The sequence below is a fragment of the Antechinus flavipes genome, chromosome 2 (genome assembly GCF_016432865.1).
Source record: "Antechinus flavipes isolate AdamAnt ecotype Samford, QLD, Australia chromosome 2, AdamAnt_v2, whole genome shotgun sequence".
Lineage (NCBI taxonomy): Eukaryota > Metazoa > Chordata > Mammalia > Dasyuromorphia > Dasyuridae > Antechinus > Antechinus flavipes.
Genome location: NC_067399.1, coordinates 238,594,979 through 238,620,788, shown reverse-complemented (window position 1 = coordinate 238,620,788; position 25,810 = coordinate 238,594,979). Strand labels below are relative to the sequence as shown.

Below are 25,810 nucleotides of genomic sequence, written 5' to 3'. Positions count from 1 at the left end.
ATACAATTTCAGACATTTACTAGCTGGGTAATCCTGGGCAAGTCACTTAAGGCCAGTTGCCTTCCCACAAAAAATGCATGAACCTCAGAAAAAAAAAATTCTTGCTGATATAGAAATATGCTTTGCATGGTCTCACATGTATAATTAATGTCTTATTGCTTGCCTTCTCAATGGGTAGGGGGAGATTTCAGAACTCAAAAAAAAATTTTACATGAATATTAAAAATACATGAATAATAAAAATAACCTCCTGTTGGAAAAGGACCCACATGTACAAAAATGTTTGTAGAAGCTTTTTTTGTGATAGCAAAGATTAGAAAAGGAGTGGCTGCCCATCAGTTGGGGAATGGCTGAACAAGTTGTGGTGTATGAAGGTAATAGAATGTTATTGTTCTATAAAAAATGATGAACAAGCTGATTCTAGAAAGGCCTGGAAAGATTTACATGAACTGATACTGAGCGAAACAAGCAGAACCACGAATACTTTGTACACAATAACAGCAAAAATGTGCGATGATCAACATGAAAGACTTGGTTCTTCTCAGTGGTTCAGTGATCCAAAGCAATCCCAATAGACTTTGGCCAGAAAATGACATCTGTATCCAGAAAAAAGAACTAAGGAGATTGAAGATAAATCAACAATTCTATGTTCATTTTTTGTTGTTGTTTTTCTTTTCTCTCCCATGGTTTTTTCTCTTTTGCTCTGATTTTTCTCTCCTAACAGGATTCTTAAAAGCAAAGTGTATTTATAAATTAATAAATTTATCATATTGGACAACAACAAAAAATAACCTCCTGTTTCTGGGTCTTTACAGCTCTAACTTAAAATGCTTCCAGGAATCTGAAATTTTCCCCTACATAAAAACACGGTTTAAATAAAGGCAGCTCCTACGTTCCCAATACTAACTCCTGCTCTCCTAACAGCCGGCCCGCCTAAGCCTTCCGCAATTGACCAGCAGGGGGAAGAGGTCCGTTCTCTTTTCCTTGAAGGGCAAAGAGCGCGCACGCGCAATACACACTAGGAAAAAGTCACTGCTGCCCGCTACTAACAGCTGCAAAGAAAGGGGGGAGGGGCGAGTCCTAGGAGCAACGTGCCTAGAAGCGAGCTGCCTGTCTCGGGCGACTTCTGGGGCCACAGTCCTCTTAACCGGGAGCAGCAGCAACAGCCCCAGCAAAGCAGGGCCAACGGACGGCTCCTCAGTGGTTTGCAGCTGCCTGTGCATAGAAGGGACCGTGCAGAAGTAGAAGCAGGTGGATGCCGCCTTAAAGCGCCCTCTAGGCAGCGGAAGTGTGGCTTTCTTTACATCCGTCCTCTAGAATCGCAGAGTTAGGAGAGGAAGGGGGGAGGGGAGGAGGGAGGAGGGAGGGGAAAGGAAAAGTCACTGCATAATGTAAATAAACACGCGCTCTCACCCCACCACCACCCCCCCACCTCGCCCCACCAGCCCTATGCACCCCGGCCTTTGCAGCCCCAGCGAGACTCCAACCCCAGGCCATGAACGCGAGCAGCGGGGGCGAGGGCTTTCCCGGCTCAGTCCAGTGTAAGTTATGCCGCACGGCGCGCTCCGGGGTCCGGGCTGGAACACACTGAGGGAGAAGTGGGCCGAGTCGGGAGCCCCGAAACCTGGGTAGCAACAACCTGCCGGCGCGAGCCTCAGCCCGGGAACCTGGCTGGGGAAAGAGCGCGCGCCTGCTGAGCAGAGGAGGGCGTGGGAGCCTGGGACGCTGCTCGCTTGCTTTTTTCCGGGCTGCGCTGTAGCTCCGCTGGAACGGGGGGAGGCGGGCTGGGCTGCGGCTGCATCCAGGAACACATTCAGCATCAGGACCGCGGAGGGCTTTATCTGCCACCCCCTCCGATGTATTTGCAAAATTTAGAGGGCCCTCCCAAGGAGTCAGGGGACAGTAGCTTCGGAAAAAGTTTGATTCTCCCCCACCCTCGGTTCGTGGTCCTCTCCCCCACGGGGCTGGTGGCCAGGAGTTGAGGGACGCTTGTGTTAGGAGCAAGAAGCTAGAAGGGGAGAAATTTATGGGAAATCCCTGCAAAGATAAAGCTAGAAAAGTTCTGCCACACTCGCACCAATTCCTGCATTGTTGGGGAATGTGATCCAGCATTAATAATTGGGTAAAACGCATATTGCACGACCTCATTAATAGAAAATCAAGGTCAGTTTTAGATGCAAGAGACTTCCTGCAAATTATGCAATTTACCCCCTAGTGGGTTGAGGTCTGCCGGGGAAAACTACTTTTTAACATCATACTTTTTTAACCCTTACTGTCCCTTGGATAAAGATAGTGTCAGTCATTTTTTTTTTTTTTTTAATAGTATGGGTTACATCATCTGCCTCTTTCAAGCTTTCTTAACCTAATTAGGAAGTAAGGCCTTGATCCATCAATCCAAAAATGTGTATTCTCTTCAAGTCACATCATTTCTCAATTCCTCAGCTGAGTGGGAGCTGCAGACAAAATTATACTTATAAAGGACTTCATAAGTCAAAAGACTTAGAAAAAAGACTAAATTTAAAGTATTATTGATAATATTACTAATAGCAATATCAGTATAGTACTGAGAATTACTTTGAACTTGCTACTTTACTAAAAACTAATTGTATATGGGACACCTGTTCTTTAGGAGAAAGAGAGGGAAAAAAAATTATTCAGTTATTTTGGATAGTATATTAAAAAAAAAAATAACCTGCTTGTTTATGTAAATTTAGTTGGACTTGTTATTTTAAAATTTACAAGAAATTCATCAGTGTTTCAAAAGATCTGTGCTGTACCTCCCCCTAGACAGAGAGATGTCTGTGTATAACTTAATGACTGTTTCCCTAAGTTCCTGTGCAGCCTTTTTTTTTTTTGACATTTTTCTGCTAGCTAACCTGATTCTCAGGTGGTCTGTTGGAGTATTTACATTTTGACGGGATCTCCTAGCGTTAGCTTTCCACTGGTATAACCTCTGAGAACCTTTGGTTACTGCCATGTCAGGTTAAACCATCAAGTAGGCTTTTTTTTTTTTTTAATAGTAGTCAGAAGAATTTTCCTTTTTTAAAAAATGCATTGGAAAGAACATTTAATTTGAAGTTAAAGGACATGGCCTCCAATTCTGCTTCTGGCTCTTATTGCTTGTTTGACCTTGGACAGATAGATCATTTCTCTGAGCGTCAGTTTTCTCTTCTGCAAAATGAAAGGTTAGACTAGATGAACTCTGTGTTCCCTTTTAGGTCTAAACTTATCACCCAGCTCTATGATCTTTATCATTAGTCCAAAAATAAAAGCCTATTCGGTTTGCACTTTGGAAATGCTTCTAATTCACTTGTGAATTTTTTCTTTTCATTTTATGTAGTTCCTGGCACTACTGTCTTAGTGGAGCTAACCCCAGATATTCACATCTGTGGCATTTGCAAGCAGCAGTTTAATAACCTGGATGCCTTTGTAGCCCATAAGCAAAGTGGTTGTCAGCTGACCAGCACTGCCCCTGGTGCTCCCAGCACAGTTCAGTTTGTATCAGAGGAAACGGTGCCAGTTACCCAGACTCAGACTACCACAAGAACCATCACTTCAGAGACCCAGACCATCACAGGTATGTACATGGAAAATAAAAATGGAGCCACAAATGGCATGATGCTTGTGACTAACTGCCAGCTCTGGGTATTCCAGGCTTTTACCACTGATTTAAAAGGCTAGTCACAAAATCCTAAAGGTGAGAGGGGCTTTAGTCCCTCTTCTATTTAAATCAGAGTTATTTTTTATAGATGAGGAAACTGACATTCAAACTGAGATGAGATTGCATATATCTTGCTAAAGGTGACATGGGAAGTTAGTCAGTGGTCGACCTGGAACCAGAACTCACTTTTCCTGATTCTTTTCTCTTAGTGCAGTACTGTTCTCTTTAAGGAAAAGCCCCTGGATTGAAGTCAGCCTTATCAGTGAACTCAATCATTTGTATGCAGTATAAGAAAATTCTGGGTTCAGAATCTTGGAGTTTATACTTTAACGCAAGAACATCATTAGTTCCAAATATAATGATTAATTCTACCCTCTAACCATTCAGTGAAAATTTAATAAATGGTTAACAAATACTTATTATGTTAAGAATATGGGGCTAGGCACTAGGAGAGAAACAGTGTTTAGACAGTCGTCTCTTGCCCCTATGGTAAAGTCTCAAAATCCATATACTGGTAAATATTTGCAATTTAGAATTAACCATCACAAGTACATGAGAGAGATGCAAAGATCCCTCCTAAACAGTGGAAGCTCTCTGGAAAAGGTTGCATTTGAATAGGTCTAAAAGAGTATATAGGGGTAAAAGAATAGGAGGGTAAAGGGCAGAGATATGAGCTATAAGAAAGAAATAGCATAAGCAAAGACTAAGAGATAGGGAACCCATTCAGGGCACAGAAAGGATTTGTAATATGAGATAAGGCTAAAATGTTAGAAAGATAGTATTGTGCCACATTGTGAAGAACTTTGAATAATAAGGCAAAAAAGTCTATCATATATATAATATAATTAAATGAAAGACTATTATGGGGAGAGGGCATTTGGGGGGATTATTTAAGGTTTCTTGTAAAAATAAAATGATTCTTCAACTTTGTCTTCAGGAACTTGAGAGATTTTGTGAGGTAAAGGTAAGAAAAGAGTATATACTCTAGGAATTGGGGTTGGTCAGAGCAAAGGCCTGAGATGAGAAGTGGAGTGCTATGTGTGAAGAATAGAGAAAAGGCTAGTCTGGTTAAATTAGAATACAGAAAGGGAAGTAATGTATAATGAATTAAGGAGAGATTGGGGCCAGATTGTGAAAGACTTTAAAAGCCAAACTGAGGAGTTTATAGTTTATTTTAGAGGCAATAGGGAACCATTGGAGTTTACTGAATTAGATCAGAACTGTGCTTAAGAATAATAATCACTTTGGCCATTGTGTGAAAAAAGGTGAATTGGAGTGGGAAGCCTTGAAACAAGACCAGTTAGGTCTTTGTTGCAAAAATCCCAGTAAGAAATGTACATAGAGAGAAGAGATCAGATTCTAGAATTGTTATGGAAGTAGAAAACAGAAAAAATGTGGCAACTCATTAAATATGCTCTCTATAGATGATCCTTTGATCTTAAGAATCAAGAGAAAGTAAGAGGAAAAAGTTTTAGAATAAAGAAGAAATTGTTAACAAGAAAACATAAGTTCTACATGGAAGAAATTCACAAAGAAGAAAAGAACTAGGGAAGAAAAGACAGAACTGCAATGGATGGGGATGAGAAAGAATAAGGAGATAAAGATTATGAAACAAAAGGAATGATTATAATTAAGAAAGTTCAGTAGATGGAAAGACTTTAAGGGGAAAGATGAATTCTGTTTTGACATGCTGAGGTTGAGATATGTCTGGGACATGCTATTTGAAATTTCTAATAAAGAGGGAAAAGTATTTTAATTCCTACTAGAGATTTTTCTTTTTTTTCTTTCTTATTCCATCACTCTCTAGTACTAGATACTTCTTCTCCCATGCCATGCTAAGCTTGAAGAAAAAATAGATTTATTCTTCCTTCATTATTACCATTTTCAGATCCACCAACTACTGCTGGCCCTCAACTATCTTTTTTCTCCTTTGTGGTTCACGTTATCTGCTTATATCACCCAGTCTAGATCTTTGTGTGGGTGTGTTTATCTGTGATACTGTTTCTGGGTTCACTCCACTTGTTTATCAAGGATTCAGTACCTTCCTATGCACTTCTTCAGTTTACGCCTATTAATGTCATATTCTAATTTATCAAATTTTTAACTTGCATGTCCTATATCTTCACTACACCTCTGTTAAGTACAAGGTTAGTCATACTTTAGCTCTCACCAGCAGCAGTAACTGCTGCCTCTATGATACTGAACTCTGAAATTCCCTTCTCTTACATCCCTTTTCCTACACCTCTACTCACAAGTTTCCAAACTGCTGAGGTAGCCAGATGGCAAAAAGAGAGTTCTATTCCTAAAGTCAGGAAGACCTAAATTTAAATCACTTACCCCTGTTTGCCTCAGTTTCTTCATCTGTAAGTGAGCTGGAGAAGGAAATGACAAAACATTATCTTTGCCATGAAAGCCCCAAATGGGATCACAAAGAATTAGACATGACTGAAACAAGTGAACAACAACACAGAGTTGTGAGCATCAAATTAGATAATATTTGTAAAGCTCTTAATGCAGCTCCTGGCACATAATAGGAATAATAAATATTTATATCTTTCTCTTTCCCTACTCTTGCTTACCCCACCCTCATCTGCCTTTACTGTTCTATTCCCAAGCTGCTGAATTTGCCCAAATGCCACTGGAAGAAGCGATACATTTGAATTGACTGATTATTGTTATTTAAAATTTTTATATTGTTATTTTTAATGTTCAGATTTAGTAACTTAATCTCAGCTGGATCTGCAACGCAATCCTTTTATTCTTTCTTGATTGATTCTCTAACATACTCCTTATAACATCCTCAAGTCCTTTACAACAGTGATATAAAAGACTATAGATCATGTGGCCAGCAACATGAAAATCAGATTAAAACATTATTGGAAAATATTTCACAAAATATTAATAAATATAGATAATGTTACATTTTAAAATTAAGTCAATATGCAGCCCACCGATTGTACAGTTATATGCAGTTTAAGGACCATCTTTTGAGCATCTACTAAGTGCACCTCCTCACTTTTCAGGTCCTAACTTTGTCTCCTAATTTACTAAAAAATGTCTAGGTCATCCACTGAGTTCCATCATCTTCCCTACCCCACATCTCAAAAATCCTATTTTATTTTCCACTGTCTTCTCCTTTGCTCCAGTCTCTGAAGGAGTAGTCCTCCTCCTTACCAAAATCAGTCCTTGTTATTATTTCTTTAATCTTATTTATCACTCCTCCTCCAGGAGCTTGTCCTTTCAGCAAATCATATTCTCTTTGACTCTTAATTCACCTTTTTCCTAATTTCTTCACTTCTATCTTATCACCTATGAACTTGCCCAAGTATCCATCTATCCATAAGAAAAAAATAAACTTATCTTTCCATCGCTTCAAAAATCTTACTGTGTTCCTCATCTTCATTTCATAGTTCCCCCAAATCACCTATTGTCTAATTGCCTTCATTTTATCATCTTCTGTTCACTTTTTAACTTCTGGAAATCTTGCCTTGTCCTGGAGTGGACACATAGTCTCTCTTCCCTGTACTTTCTAGCTGACACTGTGACACAACTCTACTTCTAGAGAAAGCCTCCCCATCCCAGCGATTCTGAACTCCCAGTTTTCATTGTCCAAGCTTTATTCTCCATTTCCCACTGACTGCTCCCTTGTTCCCATTCCCATCAATCCAATCCCATACATCACATCCCACCCCATTCTAAAGCCAACCATCCCTTCCATTGTGTTTTCTGGAATGCCTGCTCCATAAGTAACAAATTAGCTTTCATCTTAAACTTTTTCTTTTTTTTTTCCCCTTCATCTTCCTGTAATATCTGAAACCTGGCTACCCTTTGCAGCACTGATCAGCTCTGTTGTGCTGTCAATTATGGTAGGGGAGGTGGAACACTCCTTGCACTCCATTGCCACTTCCAGACTTTCCACTACCATCACTAAGAATTTTTGACATTCATTTAATCTATATTCATTATCTAATCAAGATCCCAGTGGCCATTGTCTATAGACTTCCAGGATACTGCCCTTCCTCCCTCAAAGAGTTCAGTATCTGGCTTACAGTTTTTTCCTCATTAACTCCTGCCTTCATATTAGAGGGTTTTAATATGCACATACACACATACACATATACACATGCACATAGAGCTATATATGTGTATGTGTATATGTACTCTTTCAAAAACCCTAACTGAATTCCTCAGTTTATTCATTTCTTATGAACTGCTCCTCAACCCACCTCAGCTACACACAGAGATGATAATAACCTTGATTTTGTTCTCCACTCACATAAACTCTGTTGAAGAAGTTTATGAAATGTCTCCAGTTCTTTCAACCAATCAGGAATTTATTTGAGGCCCTTTGCAATTTTAGTTGCCCTCATTTTAACTTATCAAAGTCTTTCTTGAATTGTAGTGTCCAGAACTACAGTGCTCTAGATACAATCTGATTGGGGAAACAGTAAATTGAGATTATCAACTTTTCATTTCTGGAAGCTGTGCCTCTCTTAATGTAGTCCATGATCATATAAACTTTTTTGATTGCCACATCACACTGTTGACTCATCCTTTTAGGCTATTAAAACCCTGAAATCTTTTTCACACAAATTTCTGCCTAATTGAGTTTCTGCCATTTGATGCTATACTTTCTGAAGAAAATCATGAAACCATACTGACTTGAAGCAATATAAATTTATTTTGTATAATCTCAACCTAGTCCTCATTGTGGAAAGGTAATTCTTTTATGTCTCCTTAATCAGTCCACTACCCACTCTCCACAACAGCTCTTTCAAGCTTTTTCATCCTTTCTCAAACTTTTCACAGATTTCACCTACTCCTCCCCTCTCAACTGAGAAACTCATATTTTATTGATAAAATTGTTTTTCCTCCTAATCCACATCACTCATATACTTTCTGCCACTATCTTCTCCCTCACCCTGATTCACATAATGATGCAGCCTTGTTCCTTAACAAGGATAACTCTTGTATACTCACAGGTGATCCCATTCCATCCCATATTCTCCAGCACTTTGTTGCTTCTGTCATTCCCACTTTCTGAGTAATTCTCATTCTCTCTGATGGCTGTTTCACTATGATTGATAGATAGATAGATAGATAGATAGATAGCAGACAGATAGATAGGCAGACAGATAGATAGGCAGACAGATAGATAGGTAGGAGGAAAGGAGGGAGGGAGGGAAGGAGATAGGGAGGAAAGAAGGGAGGGAAGAAAGAAAGAAAGAAAGAAAGACTCTGTGTCTCCCCATTCTCCAAAAAAAAAAAAAAAAAAAAAAAAAAAAACCTCAATTGGTCTGTCCATTCTTCTAACTACTGTCCTATATATGACTTTCCTTTCATGTATAAATTTTTAGAGAAAACTCTCTAAAATCAGTGCTATGACTCCCTTTCCTCCATTTTACATCCTCTGTAATCTAGCTTTAGCTCTCTTAAGTTTTCTCTCCAAAATTATCTTTTTTTTGCCCCATCTAATGGCCTTTTCTCAATCTTTCTTCTTGACCTCTCTGATACTTTCATACGATCAGTTCCTCTTTTCTCCTTGATACTATCTTCTCACAAAGTTTTTGCAAAACTTCTCTTTCCTGGTCCTTTTCCTACCTGTCTTGCCACTTTCTATCTATTCTTTTTCAGTCTCCTTTGCTAGACCACCATTCAGATCTTCCATGCTCTCCATGGTTTCCTCAAATCTATGCCTGTCCCTCTTTTCTTCTTCCTTTATGTTGCTTTGTTCGGCAATCATACCTAATCCTATAGATTCTATTGTCATCTCTAAGCAGATGATTCTTAAATATATTTGTCCAGTTCTAACCTCTCTGCTAACCTCCAGTCTCATATCTCCAAGAGTCTATAGGATATCTTGAACTGGATATCCCATGGACATTGTAAGTTCAACATCAAAAACTCTCCCCCTTCCAGATTTCAAACTCCCCCACTCTCCTGGTTTGCTAGGATGTCATCCATCCTAGATGTCATCCATCAGTCCTCCCCTTCTCTTATCTTTCACAGCCAATCAGAGAAGCTAGGTGGCACACTGGTTAAAGTGCTCAACCTGGAGTCAGAAACACTCATCTTCCTGAGTTCAGATCTGGCTTCAGACACTAACTCCATGAACCTGGGCAAGTCACTTAACTCTGTTTACTTCAGTTTCCTCATCTGTTTAAAAAAAATGACCTGGACAAGGAAATAGCAAACCACTTCAGTACTTTTGCCAAGAGCCCCGCCCCCCCCCAAAAAGGGTCCTAGAATCAGACACAACTGAAAAACAACCAAACAATTGTCAAGAAATTTTTCCCGACATCAACCCAAAATGTATTTCTTTTTAATTTCTACTTATTACTCCTAGTTCTGTCCTCTTGGACCAAATAAAACTGAGTTTAACCCCTTTCCAAAACAGTCCTACAAATACATTGGGTCATTGATTAAGAGTTGGAAGGGATTTGAGAGGCCTTCTAATTCAACCCTCTCTTTTTACAGATAAGGAAACCAAGTCCCTGAAAAAGTTAAGTGGCTTGTCCAGGTTCATAGATAGAAAGTGGCAAAGCTATCATGTACTCGCCAAATCTTCTCTTCTCCAGGCTAAATGTCCCTAGTTCTTTCAACCAGTCCTTAAATGGAATGCATTTCAGGCTCTTTGCTTTTTTGGTTACTCTCCTATGGACATTCTAACTTATCAAAGTTTCTCTTGAAATTTAGTGCCCAAAACTGAACACAGTGCTCCAGATATGATCTGACTGGGACAACACAAATTGAGATTATCAATTTCTCATTCCTGGAAGCCGTGCCTCTCTTAATGTAGTCCATGATCATATTAACTTTTTTGGTTACCACATCATACTGTTGACTCATTGTCCTTTTAGTCTATTAAAATCCTGAGGTTTTTTTCACACAAATTCTTGCCTAATTGAGTTTCTGCCATGTGATGATATACTTGTAAAGTTAATTTCTCAAATCCAAATGTAAAACTTTTAACACTTGTCCCTGTTAGAATTCATCTTTGTAGATTCAGCCCTATTTTCCAGCCAGTCAGTATACTAATTCGGTCATCTAAGATGTTATCTCTCCCACCTAGCCTTATGTGATCTGCAAATTTGGTACAGATGCCATCCATACCCTTTTCCAAATCGTTGATTAAAAAATGTTAAACAGTATAGAACCAAGAAAAGATCACTAGAGACCTTCTAAGTTCACATCAAACCATTTAAGTAACTATTCTTTGGTTCTATACATTCAACTAATTCCAAATCCAACTAACTATATTATGATCTATCCCACATCTCTGCATTTTCCCACAACAATAGGATGTTGTACTTAATCAAAAACTTAATCAAATCAAGAATAACTACAACATCATAGAATATCTACTGTATTCCCTGATATGTTAATTTAGTAACCCTGTCAAAAAGGAAGTAAATTCTTGTGCAACATGTAGAAATATGTTTAGAAGAATTGCACATGTTCAACCTATATTGAATTACTTGCTATCTAGGGAAGGGAAGGAAGGACAGAAAAAAATTTGGAACACAAGATTTTGCAAGGGTGAATGTTGAAAACTGTCTTTTCATGTATTTTGAAAAATAGAAAGCTATTATTATTTTTAAAAAGGAAATAAATTTAATCTTGTTCTTAATGAAGGCATGCCGACTCGTGGTGGCCATCTCTTCCATTTCTAGAGATTCACTAACTATATTTAATTATGCATCCTAGAATTTTGCCAAAGATAGAAGTCAGACTCATTGGCCTATTAGTATATAGTTGTTATTTTCTCTTTTGTAAAAATCAGGACATTTGCTTCTCTTATAGTTTTCTTTTCTTCATAGTCCTTCATATATCATTGATATTGGATCAGTAATCAATCCTTCTCTAGTCCATCCTCCATACAACAGACAATATTAAGATTTCTAAAGCACAGGCCTGAGCACACCATCTGAAATCTTGAGTGATTTTCTATTGCTACCAGGATTAAACACAAACTTCTCAGCGTGGCATGTAAAACTCTCTCCAGTTTGACTTATATCTACCTTTCCAGACTCATTACTCACTTTCCCCTACACTCCCTTCTAGCCAAATTGACCCAATACGTGCTTCCTATCTTGACATGCCATCTTGCCTCTCCTTGTTTTGCGTATGCTTTGGGGATGACCCTTCCAGTCCCACCATGCTGATTTGCACTGACACCTCACCATTGACAGTTAGCTTCAGTGCCTGTGAGCTCCAGCTCTTACTATGGGAAGCCTTTCCTGATTTTTTTATCTCCCTCTCATTGTTAATGCTCCCTTCCTTAAATTATCTGTTATTTAAATAAAATGAGATTTTGTTATGAGATTTCCTTATACTTTAAAGGCCTTTACTCCTCCCATATTCTCCCTTTGAAGCCCAGCACAAAGACACTTCTTCAATGATGCTATCCCACCAGAAGTAATAGAAGGAGCACTGGATTTAGAGTGCAAAAACTTAGATTTCACATTCCAGCTCTGCCATTTATAATGTCTGTGATCTCAGGCAATTATCCAGCATGTCTAGCCCTCAAATTTCCTTAGTTGTAAAATAAGAGGATTTAAACTCTATGTTATTTTAATATGTCTGTTCTTCATATTATATTCTAGCATTTTGCATCCTCTTATTCATTTAATATACACTCATTTATATTCATGTCTGTGTCATCCCCTGCCCCTTTTAGATTTTAAGCTCCTTGAGGGCAGCAACCATATTTATTTGGTTTATATTGGTTTCTTCCTCACTTTTAATAAATATTCAACAAGAGAATGAATGAAAAAATTAATACATGTTCTCCTAATGATGCCAAGGTAATGAGCTCTGTCTCTTATCAACCACTTAGCTGTGGCCACAGACACCACTGGCCAGAAGAACAGAGTAATTGCTACCCATACATCCCAACCTAGAGATTCATTTCTGCATACTTTTGCTGACAGTAGGACCAAGCCCAGAGAGTATGGGTGACTCACTGCAAATTCATCATCACAACTCGTAAAGGAATTCCAAAGCAGGATATTTATCCAAGCATACAAACAATGATAATCAGATCCCATCAACATAAATCTAGGGGCAAAGAAAAAATATTTTTGAGATACTAACAATGATGCTTTAATTCCTATAAGTATTCAAAATGACATGATTCTTACACATCCAAAGTAATTGGAAATCTCTTTGGAGAAGTGTTGGGTTTTTTTACCATGGGAATAAGTAGTCTACATTTTTTATTAGACTAGCTGAATTGTAAATCATTTTCACATATGTGTGAATAATTTGGCTTAACATTAACCATGCTGTTTGATTACATTAAGAATTATAATAATACTCATTTGACAGTAACACTTTCTGTTTCTTTAGTTTCAGCTCCAGAATTTGTTTTTGAACATGGTTACCAAACCTACTTGCCCACAGACAGCAATGATACACAGACTGCCACAGTCATCTCAGTTCCTCCCAAGTCACGGCCTCGAAAGCCTGCAACTTCACCTGCACAGAAGAAACTTAACTGTTGTTATCCAGGTAAACAGTATTTTATCTTATTTCTGTTGTACAATCAGGGTTAAAATGAGAAATCCAGGCTCTTCGCAGTTAAGCATTGGATAGCCAAGGCTGCATGGTAAAGTCACCCAAACTTTATCAACTTCACCTGTGCACCCCACATTCCTGGATGCTTGTGTTATAATATTGTGATATTGCAGTGTTTTTAACCCTGGCATGTGACTTGCTGGGGTCACAGATCTCTGTCACCTTCCTTCTGAAGTCTCTCTACCTCTATATACCACTCTCTCTCCATACTTGTTACTCTTATTTATCGACCTTGAAATCATTCATCTCCCAGGTATCCCAGCTGACCTCAGCAGGTCATGGTCTTCTCTCTAGCTCTTCCTGCCATTAGCCTTAAGAATGCATTTGATTCATGCTGATTCACAAGCCCTCACCCCCAGCTTCAAACCCAGTTAAGAGTAGCTCAGTTCATACATACCCTTTGATCCAGCAGTGTTTCTACTGTATTTATGTCCCAAAGAAATCTTAAAGAAGGGAAAGGGACCCGTATGTGCAAGAATGTTTGTGGCAGCCCTGTTTGTAGTGGCCAGAAACTGGAAACTGAGTGGATGCCCATCAACTGGAGAATTGTGAATATGAATAAATTGTGGTATATGAATATTATGGAATATTATTTTTCAGTAAGAAATGACCAGCAGGATGATTTCAGAAAGGCCTGTAGAGACTTACATGAACTGATGCTGAGTGAAATGAGCAGGACCAGGAGATCATTATATACTTCAACAACAATACTATATGATGATCAATTCTGGACGTGGCCATCCTCAGCAATGAGATAAACCAAATCAGTTCCAATAGAGCAGTAATAAATTGAACCAGCTACACCCAGCGAAAGAACTCTGGGAGATGACTATGAACCATTTCATAGAATTCCCAATCTTTCTATTTTTATCCACCTACATTTTTGACTTCCTTCATGGGCTAATAGTGCATTATTTCAAAATCCGATTCTTTTTGTACATCAAAATAATTGTTTGGACATGTATACTTATATTGTATTTAATTTATACTTTAACATATTTAACATGTATTGGCCAACCTGCCATCTGGGGGAGGGGATGGGGGAAGGAGGAGAAAAAATGGAACAAAAGGTTTGGCAGTTGTCGATGCTGTAAAATTACCCATGCATATAACTTGTAAAGAAAAAGCTATAATAAAAAAAAATTTTTTTTTTAAAGAGTAGCTCAGTTCAGCCATAATCTAAATTTTATTATCTTTGAGGATTGAATCAAGATTTGAAACTTGAAATTCCTGCCCTCTATTCACAACCTCCCATCATTTCACTGCTCCTGATCTGTCCTTTATCCATAACGTGACTCTTAATTAGGCTCTTGGTGCTTCCCTCTTCTTCCAGAGCATTCCTCCCACTCTGGCCTCTTGCTTTCATGTTCACTCTTGACCCTACAATGCTTTCTTAACTACTACCCTAGAGCCTCTTCCCTTTTTAATGTCCTTAAAAGTTTTATTCATGTGTTTTATAGTTATAGTATAAGCACAGATTATCCCCAAGAGGTCTCTTGTAACAAAATAAAACAAATAAGCACACTTAAGATCACAGTGACTTTATCTGAAAGTGTAGCCACATTCCATATGTGAAGTACCTCTTCTCTGTTGTTAATTTTTTTAAATTAACAGAAATGTGTTTTTCTTACACCTTCCCTTAATCCATTAAAAAAATAATATTCCTTGTCTAAATATGTAGTCAAAATAAATTCATTGTATATATAATATATACATATAGATATATATTTACAAATACACATATGAGGATATATACATATATATAGAAATATATCTTCATATACACATACATGTTTCATTTTGTCACCACATCCACAATCTTATTTATTTTTTTGGTTCTGGATTTCTGAGCATCACTGGTGAAAGTTACAAAATTGAAATGTAAGTGAATACTAATAGATAGTGGATGAGATCTTTAGTCAGGTCACTGGGAGAGATTAAGGATAAGTTAGAAAATGAGCTTGATAGAAGAAGCAATCTCTTGGAGAATGTGCAGGGAGGGGTTAAGGCCACCTCTTCTTAGAAGGAAAGGGTGAAGGAAGAGATGTATGTGGCAGGAGGCACCTGGGTGATGCAAAATAAGGACAGAAGAGGGAGCTGTCAATGAGTGGTCTCCATTTTTTATTGGTCTCAAATATTATTAATTTAAATGGTCTCAATTGTCTAGTCAAATATGAGGCAAAGATCTCAGCTGAAAAGATAGGAGAAAGCAGAGCCATTGAGAGGCTCTTGAATTTCAAAAATGTATCAAATGACTTAATTTCCTATTCCACTGAGATTAAGGCTTACCTACAGTATTCCTCAAAACCTCCCATTATCTCCCTTTCTCTACTCACAAAGAGGAGATAACCCTATTCCTCCTTAAAATTTATCTCTTTTTCTTTATGTTTGATCTCATTTCCATATCTTCAATTGACATTGTCTCTTATGTTCAGTTTGGGCCTCTCTCCCTCCTCTAGCTTCCTACTTACTGTATGTTTTTCAAGCATGCTCTAAACCTCAAGTCCTTTAAAAAAAAAAAAAGCCTTCTCTTGATCATTCTCTCCTATCCAGCTTTCTCCTCTATACTCCTAAGATTGTTGAAAAAAGCATCAAGTGATCAAGTTTTTCATTATCCAGTGATACCTTCTTTTTCATACCCTCTATCTTCATCACTTACAATTTGGTTTCTCCACCCTTTTTCTGAAACAGCTCTAAGGTCACCACCTAACTTCTAGTTGCTCAGCCCTTTGTGGAGTACTCATGTCTTGGATTTTTCTGCCACATCTGACACTATTGACTCTGCTCCTGAATAGCTTCTTCACTTGGCTTCAGAGAGGTTCTCCTCCTTCCCTCTTTTTACTTCTCTTCTTCTTTGGTTCCTCATCCTTTTACCAGCTCTCTTCTCTCTTTACACTCTGCTTTAGTAGATGCATTCACTTCCTTAGCTTCAACTAGTTCTTCAATACAGATGACTCCCAGATCTGTGTCCCCAGGTCTGATCTCTTTTCTGTTATTTCCAGCTGCCTAGATACCTGGAACCACTTGAATCCATGAATATTTCAGTCAAACTTGATGTATCCAAACCTAAATTGTATTAAATCTATTCCTCTGTCTGACCAGTTCTGTCTTCCACATGCATCCTTCACTCCTGTGTTTGAAATTTTAGGTTATATTTGTCTCTTCCTTCATATTCCTTATCAGTTACTGAGACCCATTTATTTTACCTTTGTAATATTGCTTGAATTTGTCCCTACCAATAGCCTTTACTTTACTGTCTCTATGCCTTTGCTCAGGCTCTTTCTCCATTCTCCCTTGCTTTATCTGTTGTTTTCCTTCCCATCCTTTATAACCCATCTAGATGCCACTTCCATAAAGCCTTCTTGATTGCTTAATCAATAATGATCCCTCTCCTCAGATCTCACTTTCTAAAGTTCTTTGCATTGGTTTCCCCAAGATTTTATCCTTTCTCTTCTTTCTCTACTCTCTTCATCATCTCCTGTAGATTTAATCATATCACTACAGATGGCTCCCATATCTAAGTAATAAACCTATTAGACATTTCAAACTGGATAACCTATACACATAGATGTTACATGTGCGCCTCGTTAGCACTGTGATTTCAATTGAACCTAGTCTTTCATGTCCATCATTTATATTTGGAGAAGAATGCACCTGAGATTTATGAGAATGTTGTTTTATAACTCTTCTTACCATGCTATCTTAGTAAATTCCTTTGGCATGAACAAATCATGTTTATGTGTTGATTGTTAATGTGAAATACTCTGTTGAGGGCTTGTTAGATAACGTATTATAAGCACAGATACTTAGAATACAAAGTAGCAGGTACATGCTGGGTATTCAGTCCATGAATTGGAATACAAGTTAGATAAGTAACTCAGGGTGAGTGTTGTACATATTTTATTATCTCTCATAATTATTTTAGGAAAGTAATTTTTGAACCTCAGAATGCCACAGAGATATAACTTAACATTATTGGCTACTGGTGACTCATATTTCTCCATGTCTTCCCTTGCCTCCTTGCTTTAATTAAACCCATTGTTTCACTTTTTAAAAATCATATAAACTTTCAAGAAAACAACCTGAACAGCCCAAAAACATCTCAAACTTCACATGGACTCCTTATCTTTTTTCCAAATATCTATTCTTCTTCCAGACTTCACTGTTTCTGCCAAAGGTACTACTATCCCTCCAGTATCCCAGGCTTATAACTATGGCGTTATCCTTGACTCTTCACCCTTGCTCACCTTTTATATCCAGCTAGTTGCTAATTCTTGCTATTTCTATATTCACAACATCTCTCAAATCCAAAGTCTTCTCCCCATTCACACAGCTACTACTTTAATATAGGCTCTCATCATGTTTCTGTTCTGTTTGGTTCTAAAACTTAGGAGAAATTTTAAAATGATTAGTTTTTTTTTTTTTGTTTGTTTTTTTTTAGGTTGCCAGTTCAAGACAGCATATGGTATGAAAGACATGGAACGTCATTTAAGAACTCACACAGGTATCTATAATCGCCTCTTTTTATTCCATGTATTCCCAGAGTGTATTTTAATGTTTAACTATATGATACCTTCTGTAGCTGCTTATAGGTTGCATTATAAAATGAATCAGATCTTTAAAAGTGATAAAATTCTGAAATGGGTCATTTTTTTAAGAACCTGAATCCTCGGGTATGCTTCTAAAATGAGGATATAAATTCCTTTGTATCTTAAACTTTTTCCACTCATAACCGCTTTTCACCTGGTATATAAAATATATTTAAAGGAGCAGCTAATTGGTGCAGTGGATAGAGCACCAGCCCTGAAGTCAGGAGAATCTGAGTTCAAATCTGGCCTCAGACACTTAACATTTCCTGGCTATGTGAACCCTGGGCAAGTCATTTAACCCCAGTCACCTCAGCAAAACAAAATAAAAGTCAGCTAAATGGTGCACTAGATAAGAGTACTGGTCCTGAAGTCAGGAGGACCTGAGCCTGGGTAAATTATTTAACCTCAACTACCTTACCAAAAAAAAAAAAAAAGATCAAAAATTTACTAATAAATCATAATTTCATGGCCCCTATATTCAGCCACATGACCCTACATGAAGTCATGACTCATAGTTTAAGAAGTTTTACTCTATGGCAGAGACTCTGTCTTATATATCTTTGTTTCTGCATCAGTATTACAAGTAGCTAGCATTTTACAAATGTTTACAGAAGGAATGAATGAATGTATACAAACAGGTGATCAGTTTACCACTGTGTTATAAATTATTAGCCAAAATAGAATAGATCAACTTCATAAACTAGATTTCTCTAAACAAAGCTGCTGTGAGTTTTGGTAAGTTATACAATCTCTTTGGTCTAAGACTTGCCATTATATATTTAAAGTCATGTTTATCTAGGAGGCCATAGCTACCTTATCTTGTATCTCTCTACAGAGTAGTCTGGGAAGGTTCCCAGGATCCTAAGCTGCTACATGGGGACCTATGGGGTGCACAAGCTCATTCTTCACCCCAAAAGTGGCACAAAGCAAGTTAAATGTGCTATGCCCTCTGAGATAGCTCATCCCAATCTGACTCCCTGCTCATGACCTTTTTCCTCTTTTCCAATCATGAACCACCCAATGCCGTGTGTTTTGTTTGAAGGAGACAAGCCTCACAAGTGTGAGGTCTGTAGCAAGTGCTTCAGCCGGAAAGATAAACTGAAGATGCACATGCGATCCCACACGGGTGTGAAGCCTTACAAGTGTAAGAGCTGCGACTATGCTGCTGCAGATAGCAGCAGCCTGAACAAACACCAACGGATACACTCCAATGAGCGTCCTTTCAAATGCCAGATCTGTCCCTATGCCAGCAGAAACTCCAGCCAGCTGACGGTGCACCTCCGATCCCATACTGGTAAGGAGGGGTGTATTCTGGAAATCTGAGGTCTGCCATAGCTGATGCAGAATTAATAATGTTCTTCTGAGACTTTCCTTACCTCTGTTAGGAAAGCAGAAGTTACTGCTATTGATAGATAAATAGGGTGTGAAAAGTCAGCACAGAATAGTGCAGAAATCATGGATAGAACTTTGGGAGACTTGAGTTCGAATGCAGCCTCAGATGTATGATTATTAGCTTTATGATCCTGAGCAAGACACTTTCTGCCTTAGTTTTCTAATTTTTATAATGGCATCTACCTCCCAGGGTTGTTGTGAGGATAAAATGACATATTTGTAAAACACTTTGCAAACCTTAAAGCATTACATAAATGCTGGCGACGATGATGATTTGAGTTCAAATCCAGCCTCAAATACTTTTCTAGCTGAGTGACCCTAAAAAAGTGATTTCTCTTAAACTCCTTTCTGCTTCAGTTTCCTTACCTGTAAAATGGGAATGATAATAGCATCTGCCTCTCAGGGTTATTGTGAAGATAAAATAACTATAAAATTCTTTGAAAACCTTAAAATGCTATCTAAAAACCTAGTTATTATTATTCATTTTTATTTTTAATTATTCATTTTTAATTAAGTTAATAATTCTAACCAGTGGACCAAGTTTTTCATCCTTTTTCTGACTGTCGTTATGTGATTTGTTCATAGCTAGTAAAAATAATAACTAAATTTCTTATGATCCTTTAAGTTTTACAAAGCTCATTTGATTTTCATACAGCCCCATGAATTAGGCACAATTCACATTCCCATTTTATAGATGAAGAAACTGAGGCTCATAAAGAGACTTGTCTAAAGTCACACAGATATTAAAAGTCAGAAGTTAGATTAGCACCAAGGTTTCTTCCAGCCTTAACTATTGAATTTTTTCCCTGTCTCCTGTCTCGAATTCCTCATCTGTAAAATATGAATAGTGCCTATATTTTCAATCTCCTAGGGTTTCTGTATGGAAGTCCTTTGCAGACTTAAAAATACTTTAGAAATGTGAGTAGTTGTTATTGTATTATTCTGTATTACCAGAGTTTGTCATATGTAACAGGAATATTTTTAAATTAGCCTGGAAATATCATTTTCTAAGCTATCCTTTTGGAGCTTTTGACCCATGAAATTCTTTAATTTTTTTCTTGTGCCATCTTGTGAATTTCAAGGGAAGTCTTCATGAGGGCTTCCTCTTAGTTTAAAGGTTGAATCTGAGAAATAGCTCTGAGTTCCCTTTATATTGGTTTGCTTGTGCTCTGAAGGATTTATTTCTTACCGATTTAAAAAATGAATCGCTGGCAAAAGAAGAGATTTATTTAAACTTTAATTCTTCCCTTATTCAAAAAGAGTTTAGGCTCTATAGATTGAGAGCTCTGAATTTCCTGGGATTTAGCCTTCTGAAGGTTTATATAAATGTAGATTCTTCAAGTTCATTAGTACCTCAAAGGTCGTCCATTGTACAACTGTAGTGCCAGACAGAAATGGGGGCTGCTATACTATATATAAGAAGCTTTGCAGGCTACATATTAACTTAGAAAACCATACAGTAACATTATTTACTTTTAATTGTATTTTTATTTATTTTATCAAATATTTCCATACCAGGGAGTGTTGTGAGTTGGGTGTTTTGACACTTCTGCTTTGCAACATCTCTAATAGGTGTTACCACAAAAAAAAGGATTTGATACACTCTCTGTCTCTGTCTCTCTCCCTCTGTCTGTCTGTCTGTCTCTCTCTCTCTCTCTCTCTCTCTCACACACACACACACACACACACACACACACACACACACACACTGCTTGGATGTTAAAGCAAATGAGATATGTAAGAGATTATAATTCAAGGTTTCAATATGTGTTCTCAGGTATAACTATTTCTTTAAATGATTATTTCGATTTAAAGTTTATTTCTCCATGTTCTTGCATGATACATCTTATGACATTTACCTGTGTGGTGCTAGGAAGTACAGCTCAATGGTACAGTGGACAGTGAAATAGACGAAGTCAGGAAGGTGAAGTTAAATACTGTTTCAGACACTTACTAGCTATGTGACTCTGGGCATGTCACAACTTCTCAATCTCATATAAATGTAAAAGGAGGATAATAAAAACATCTACTTCCCATTTGTTTCTATCATTTATTGTGAGGAACAAGTAAGATAAGAATGTGTATACACAGAGAGAGAGAGTGAGAGAGAGAAGATAACAATTTTGTTGTTGTTCAGCTATTTCAGTTGTGTCCAACCTGTAACCTCATTTGGGAGTTTCTTAGCAAAAATACTAGAGTGCTTTGCCATTTCCTTTTACAGATAAGGAAAGTGAGGCAAACAGTGTTAAGTGACTTACTCAGGTTCATACAATTAACACATGTCTAACACCAGATTTAAACTCAGGTCTTCCTAATTCCGGACCTAATGCCCTTTAGCATGGCAAAATGCTATTTCAAACCTTAAAACCCTATATTTTAGCACTAAGTGGTTGTAGTGGATCTAGATAGCAGGAAGACCAGTCTCCTAGCTGTATGATCCTGAACAAGTCACCTAATTTTTCAGTGCTTTTAGATAACTTTCTAAGATAAAGTGCAGATCTGCATTAACAGAAGGAGGTTTCTCTTCATATGCCAGTGATATCAAAGGCCCCTTCTTATCTTTATTCCTTCTTTTATTTTTAGTGTTATGCAAAATATTTGAAATACAGTCTCTGCCCTCTAATACTTTGCAACCTAAAAAAAGTAGCATAATATTTGATGTGCATGTTTTAGGTGTTTATAAAAGATAAGAAAGATTCTTTCTCCATTTTCAGTAGGTGTTTTCTTAAAACACAGCCACCTGAAAGAATTTAGGCCACAAGCAAATGAATTTGGAATTGGTGTTTGCTGGGCCATTTTCCTCAGTCAAGACAACATCTTTCAGCAAAATAGATTTTTTAAAGAAAGCTAGCAGCTGGATTTTATAACTCCACTAGCAGCATGCAGCTGGGATTGTACGATAAATAAATCAGAGCAGTAAACAATGCATCTTTATTAATAAAAAAAAATCTGCATAAAATACGAGTGAAGCATTTCAAACATTTTAAAAATATGCTCTGATTAGCACAGCATGATACAGCTCGATTCAAAAACGTGTAGCAAAATCAGTATAATATGTAACTCAATCAACCAATTGTGCAAATTATACAACTATGAAACATTAACTGGTAAAGTGGGGAAATTAACCATATGCACGGTAGCTTGCTTATTAAAGAGATAGAATGCACTATGCACATTTACAAATTACATTTTTGATTTGGGAGAACTAGAGACCTTTTTTAATCTCCCTTTTCCCTTGTTGTTGCAATGCCAAAATAAATGATGATAGCTTTAGTTTGGGAAAGAATTAAGCAGATCCATTTTTCTCCCTCTGCGGCTGCAGTAGGAGAAGCCCCAACCCGAGTGATTCAGACTCTGCCTTAGAAAGTGATTTGCTAACCTGGGCGCTTGTCTGCACCACTTCTAACCCACACGCACCTTGCCTCGACAGGGGATGCCCCCTTCCAGTGCCAGATGTGCAGCGCCAAATTCAAAATCAACTCGGACCTGAAAAGGCACCTGCGCGTGCACTCGGGGGAGAAGCCTTACAAGTGTGAGTTCTGCGAGGTCCGCTGTGCCATGAAAGGGAACCTCAAGTCCCACATCCGTATCAAGCACAACGCGGACAACACCTTCAAGTGCGCCGAGTGTGACTTCCAGTGCGGGAACAAGACGAGCCTGCGGCACCACACGCGGACCCATCAGCCCGAGCAGCCCGTGAAGTGCCCGGAGTGCAACTACTCCTGCGCGCACAAAGCCGCGCTCAAGGTCCACGAGCGCATCCACGGCCAGGAGCGGCCCTTCAAGTGCGAACTCTGCAGCTTCGACACCAAGCAGCGCAGCAACCTGACCACGCACGTGAAGAAGGTGCACGGCGACAAGGTCAAGAGCAAGAAGCAGCCCCTGGAGAAAAAAGGCGGGGGAGGAGCGGCGGGCGCGGGAGGCGACCGGCCCAAAGCCGGCGGCTCCCGCCAGGTGGCCAGACTGGATGCCAAGAAGGCTTTTCAGTGCGATGCTTGCGAGGCCTCCTTCGTGAGGGAAGATTCTCTCCGGAGCCACCGCAAGCAGCACAGTGAATACAGCGGAAATAAAAACGCCGAGCTGGCCGTCTTGCAGCTTCAAATGGAGCCCGGGCGGCAGGTGGGCACACCTCTGACGGTCAGTCCCCTGCAGGTGCCCCTCCAACCAAGCCAGCTCCCCCAGTTCAGCGAAGGAAGGGTCAAGATCATCGTGGGCCACCAGGTGCCGCAGACAAACGCCATCGTCCAGGCCACTTCGGTGAACATCGTGCCCCCGGCTCTAGTTGGCCAAGGGCAGGAAGAGCTCCCGGCCAGTAACCGGCTGCAGATTCTGCGCCAGGTCAGTTTGATTGCCCCGTCCCAGCCGTCTGGATGTCAGAACGAGGCCGGGCCCATGGGCCAGTCGGCAGTTCTGCTCACGACCCACGATCAGACAGAAGGGGCAGCTTTGCACCAGACTCTGATTCCCGCCCCATCGGGCAGTAACCACGAAGGCCCACCCAACCAGACTTTCATCACAAGCTCCGGCATTAGCTGCTCTGACTTGGAAGGCCTCAATGCTTTGATTCAGGAGGGGGCAACCGAAGTGACTGTGGTCAGTGACGGAGGCCAAAATATCACGGTATCGACCACTGCCCCTCCCATCTTCTCCTCCTCTTCCCACCCAGAACTACCTAAACAGACTTACTCCATCATTCAGGGTGGGGCTCACCCAGCTTTGCTCTGCCCTGCAGATTCCATACCAGATTAGCTTTTTAAAAATGTCTTCCCTTCAAAATGATCTCTTTCACCTGTTTAAAACGCATCAGTAGAATTCTGTGAAGTTTTCTCAAGATGATTTAAATACTTCCAGGTTGGGTCCTTGAAAAATAAGTTATAATTTTGTACTGTCATATGATCATTTTTTTCACATTGTAAAAACCGTGAAAGCAGATTATTTCTGAAATGGCGTATCATAATCACTATATATTAAATGTTTCCAAGACGCTGCTGATTAGATGAAGAAGAAATAATTAAAATGTGCTAAGCAATACAAAATGCAAATATTTTGGGGCTTCCTTTCTTATATGTATGTCTTATGTCTTCATTAGCTGGATGACAGGCTTGTTTCTGGCCCTTCCTGGAATTCATGGAAATTGTTCAGCATATCAATAGAGTTCCAGGTACAGGGAAGAAATTATTTTCCTTCAAGTCTGATTTTTTAACATAAAAATCACAATCCAAAGAAGCAAAATATTGTTTATTTTTCTTATGGAGCTCTTTTTCTAAAATCTAACCAGTCCATGACCTACTAATTCTGGTTTATATACTTTTCTGATTTACATATGACCCTGGCATATGAAAGGTTATGTATGTATTAATTCAATTAATGGTCTTCTTACCCTAACAGCACTAATTGGGACTTTCTTTGCATTTTACCCTGTCCTAGCTCTTGCTTGGGATATCCTCCTCCACCTTACTCCCATCTCCACTTCAGATCTCCCTGTATTAAGACCCAGCCATAGACCTTTGTGTAATTTTTGTCTTGCCCCAGGATGTCTACTGAGGGAAGGGATAAGATGGGAAAAATCCATATTTGCCTATTCCACTTCCCCACAGCAGCACCTCAGTTGTCATTTCTATTCAGATGCTTCATCCCATTCCCTACCCTGACCTGCTTCTGCTCCTATAAGAAAATATACCAGAGTGTTGTTCTAAAGACTCAGCATTAGACTTGCCATTTTAAAAGTTGCAGCTGTCCTTCCCTACAGAATCAAAATGAAAATTAGGGCAAGGGGAAGAGTTATAGTTAAAGAAGACTTTTTGATATTTTAGGCTTTTTTTAAAATTTTATCAAATATAAATGTTAAATTTATTGAAAAGACTTGTATATGAGTTATTTAAGTTGATGATGCTAAGCATAATATAATCCACTTCCTGGGAAACAGAAGATTTTAATGTAAATAAATATTAGAACCGAATAATGTATTAGGCTATGCCCTTTAAAAATTTTTTTATTGTGAACTTAATCATCAGCAAATTTGAATGTTTCAAGATACAAAAAAAACAGAAAGGAAGATTGTATTCAAACCTGGACTTCTGTTTTATACAGATTTTTTTTAATGCCTATTAAATTTAACAGGAACAAAATTGTCCTGCTTGTCTGTGTCCCCTTCTGAACTTCCTTCTATTCTGTGCATTTTTAAATATTTCATTGATGTTCCTTTCTTTTTCTTTTTTGTTTCACTATCACAGCCTTTGAAAGAAAATCATTGCATATATGTTGTGTTCCCCTCATTCCCTAAGAGAATGTAAACTTCTTGAGGACTTGAAAAAGATGATCTAGTTTTGTTGTCTTTAGATTCCCAGATGTAGTACAGAGCCATACACCTGATAGCACTTAATAAAAGTTTATAGAATATTTGGTGCTGCTCCTACTCTTTGTTGTCCTAATTTGGAATATTATGTTCAGTTCTGGGCTCCTTTTGGGAAGGATATTGATAAGCTGGACCACAACTAGAAGAAGTCAGAGAGGAAAGGAAGGGGACTCGAGTTTGTACCATAAAGAGACCCATTGAATGAACTGGTTCTGATAACCCAGAGAATGTGCAT

General features: G+C 38.6%; 2 protein-coding genes across 2 annotated transcripts; one reads left to right on the top strand and one right to left on the bottom strand.

Moving 5' to 3' along the window:
- Positions 1–623: 623 nt before the first annotated feature.
- LOC127548926 (uncharacterized) lies at positions 624–2,335 on the bottom strand. Its single transcript, XM_051976610.1, has 2 exons — positions 1,455–2,335; positions 624–1,312 (listed from the first exon to the last, which is right to left on the bottom strand). Exons 1-2 carry the CDS (start codon positions 2,145–2,147, stop codon positions 917–919), a joined length of 1,089 nt encoding a protein of 362 aa, XP_051832570.1. The 5' UTR covers positions 2,148–2,335; the 3' UTR covers positions 624–916.
- ZFP64 (ZFP64 zinc finger protein) lies at positions 1,305–25,619 on the top strand. The gene is made up of 6 exons (XM_051976609.1): positions 1,305–1,540; positions 3,340–3,576; positions 13,012–13,173; positions 17,681–17,743; positions 18,871–19,122; positions 22,651–25,619. Exons 1-6 carry the CDS (start codon positions 1,495–1,497, stop codon positions 23,967–23,969), a joined length of 2,079 nt encoding a protein of 692 aa, XP_051832569.1. The 5' UTR covers positions 1,305–1,494; the 3' UTR covers positions 23,970–25,619.
- Positions 25,620–25,810: the final 191 nt, after the last annotated feature.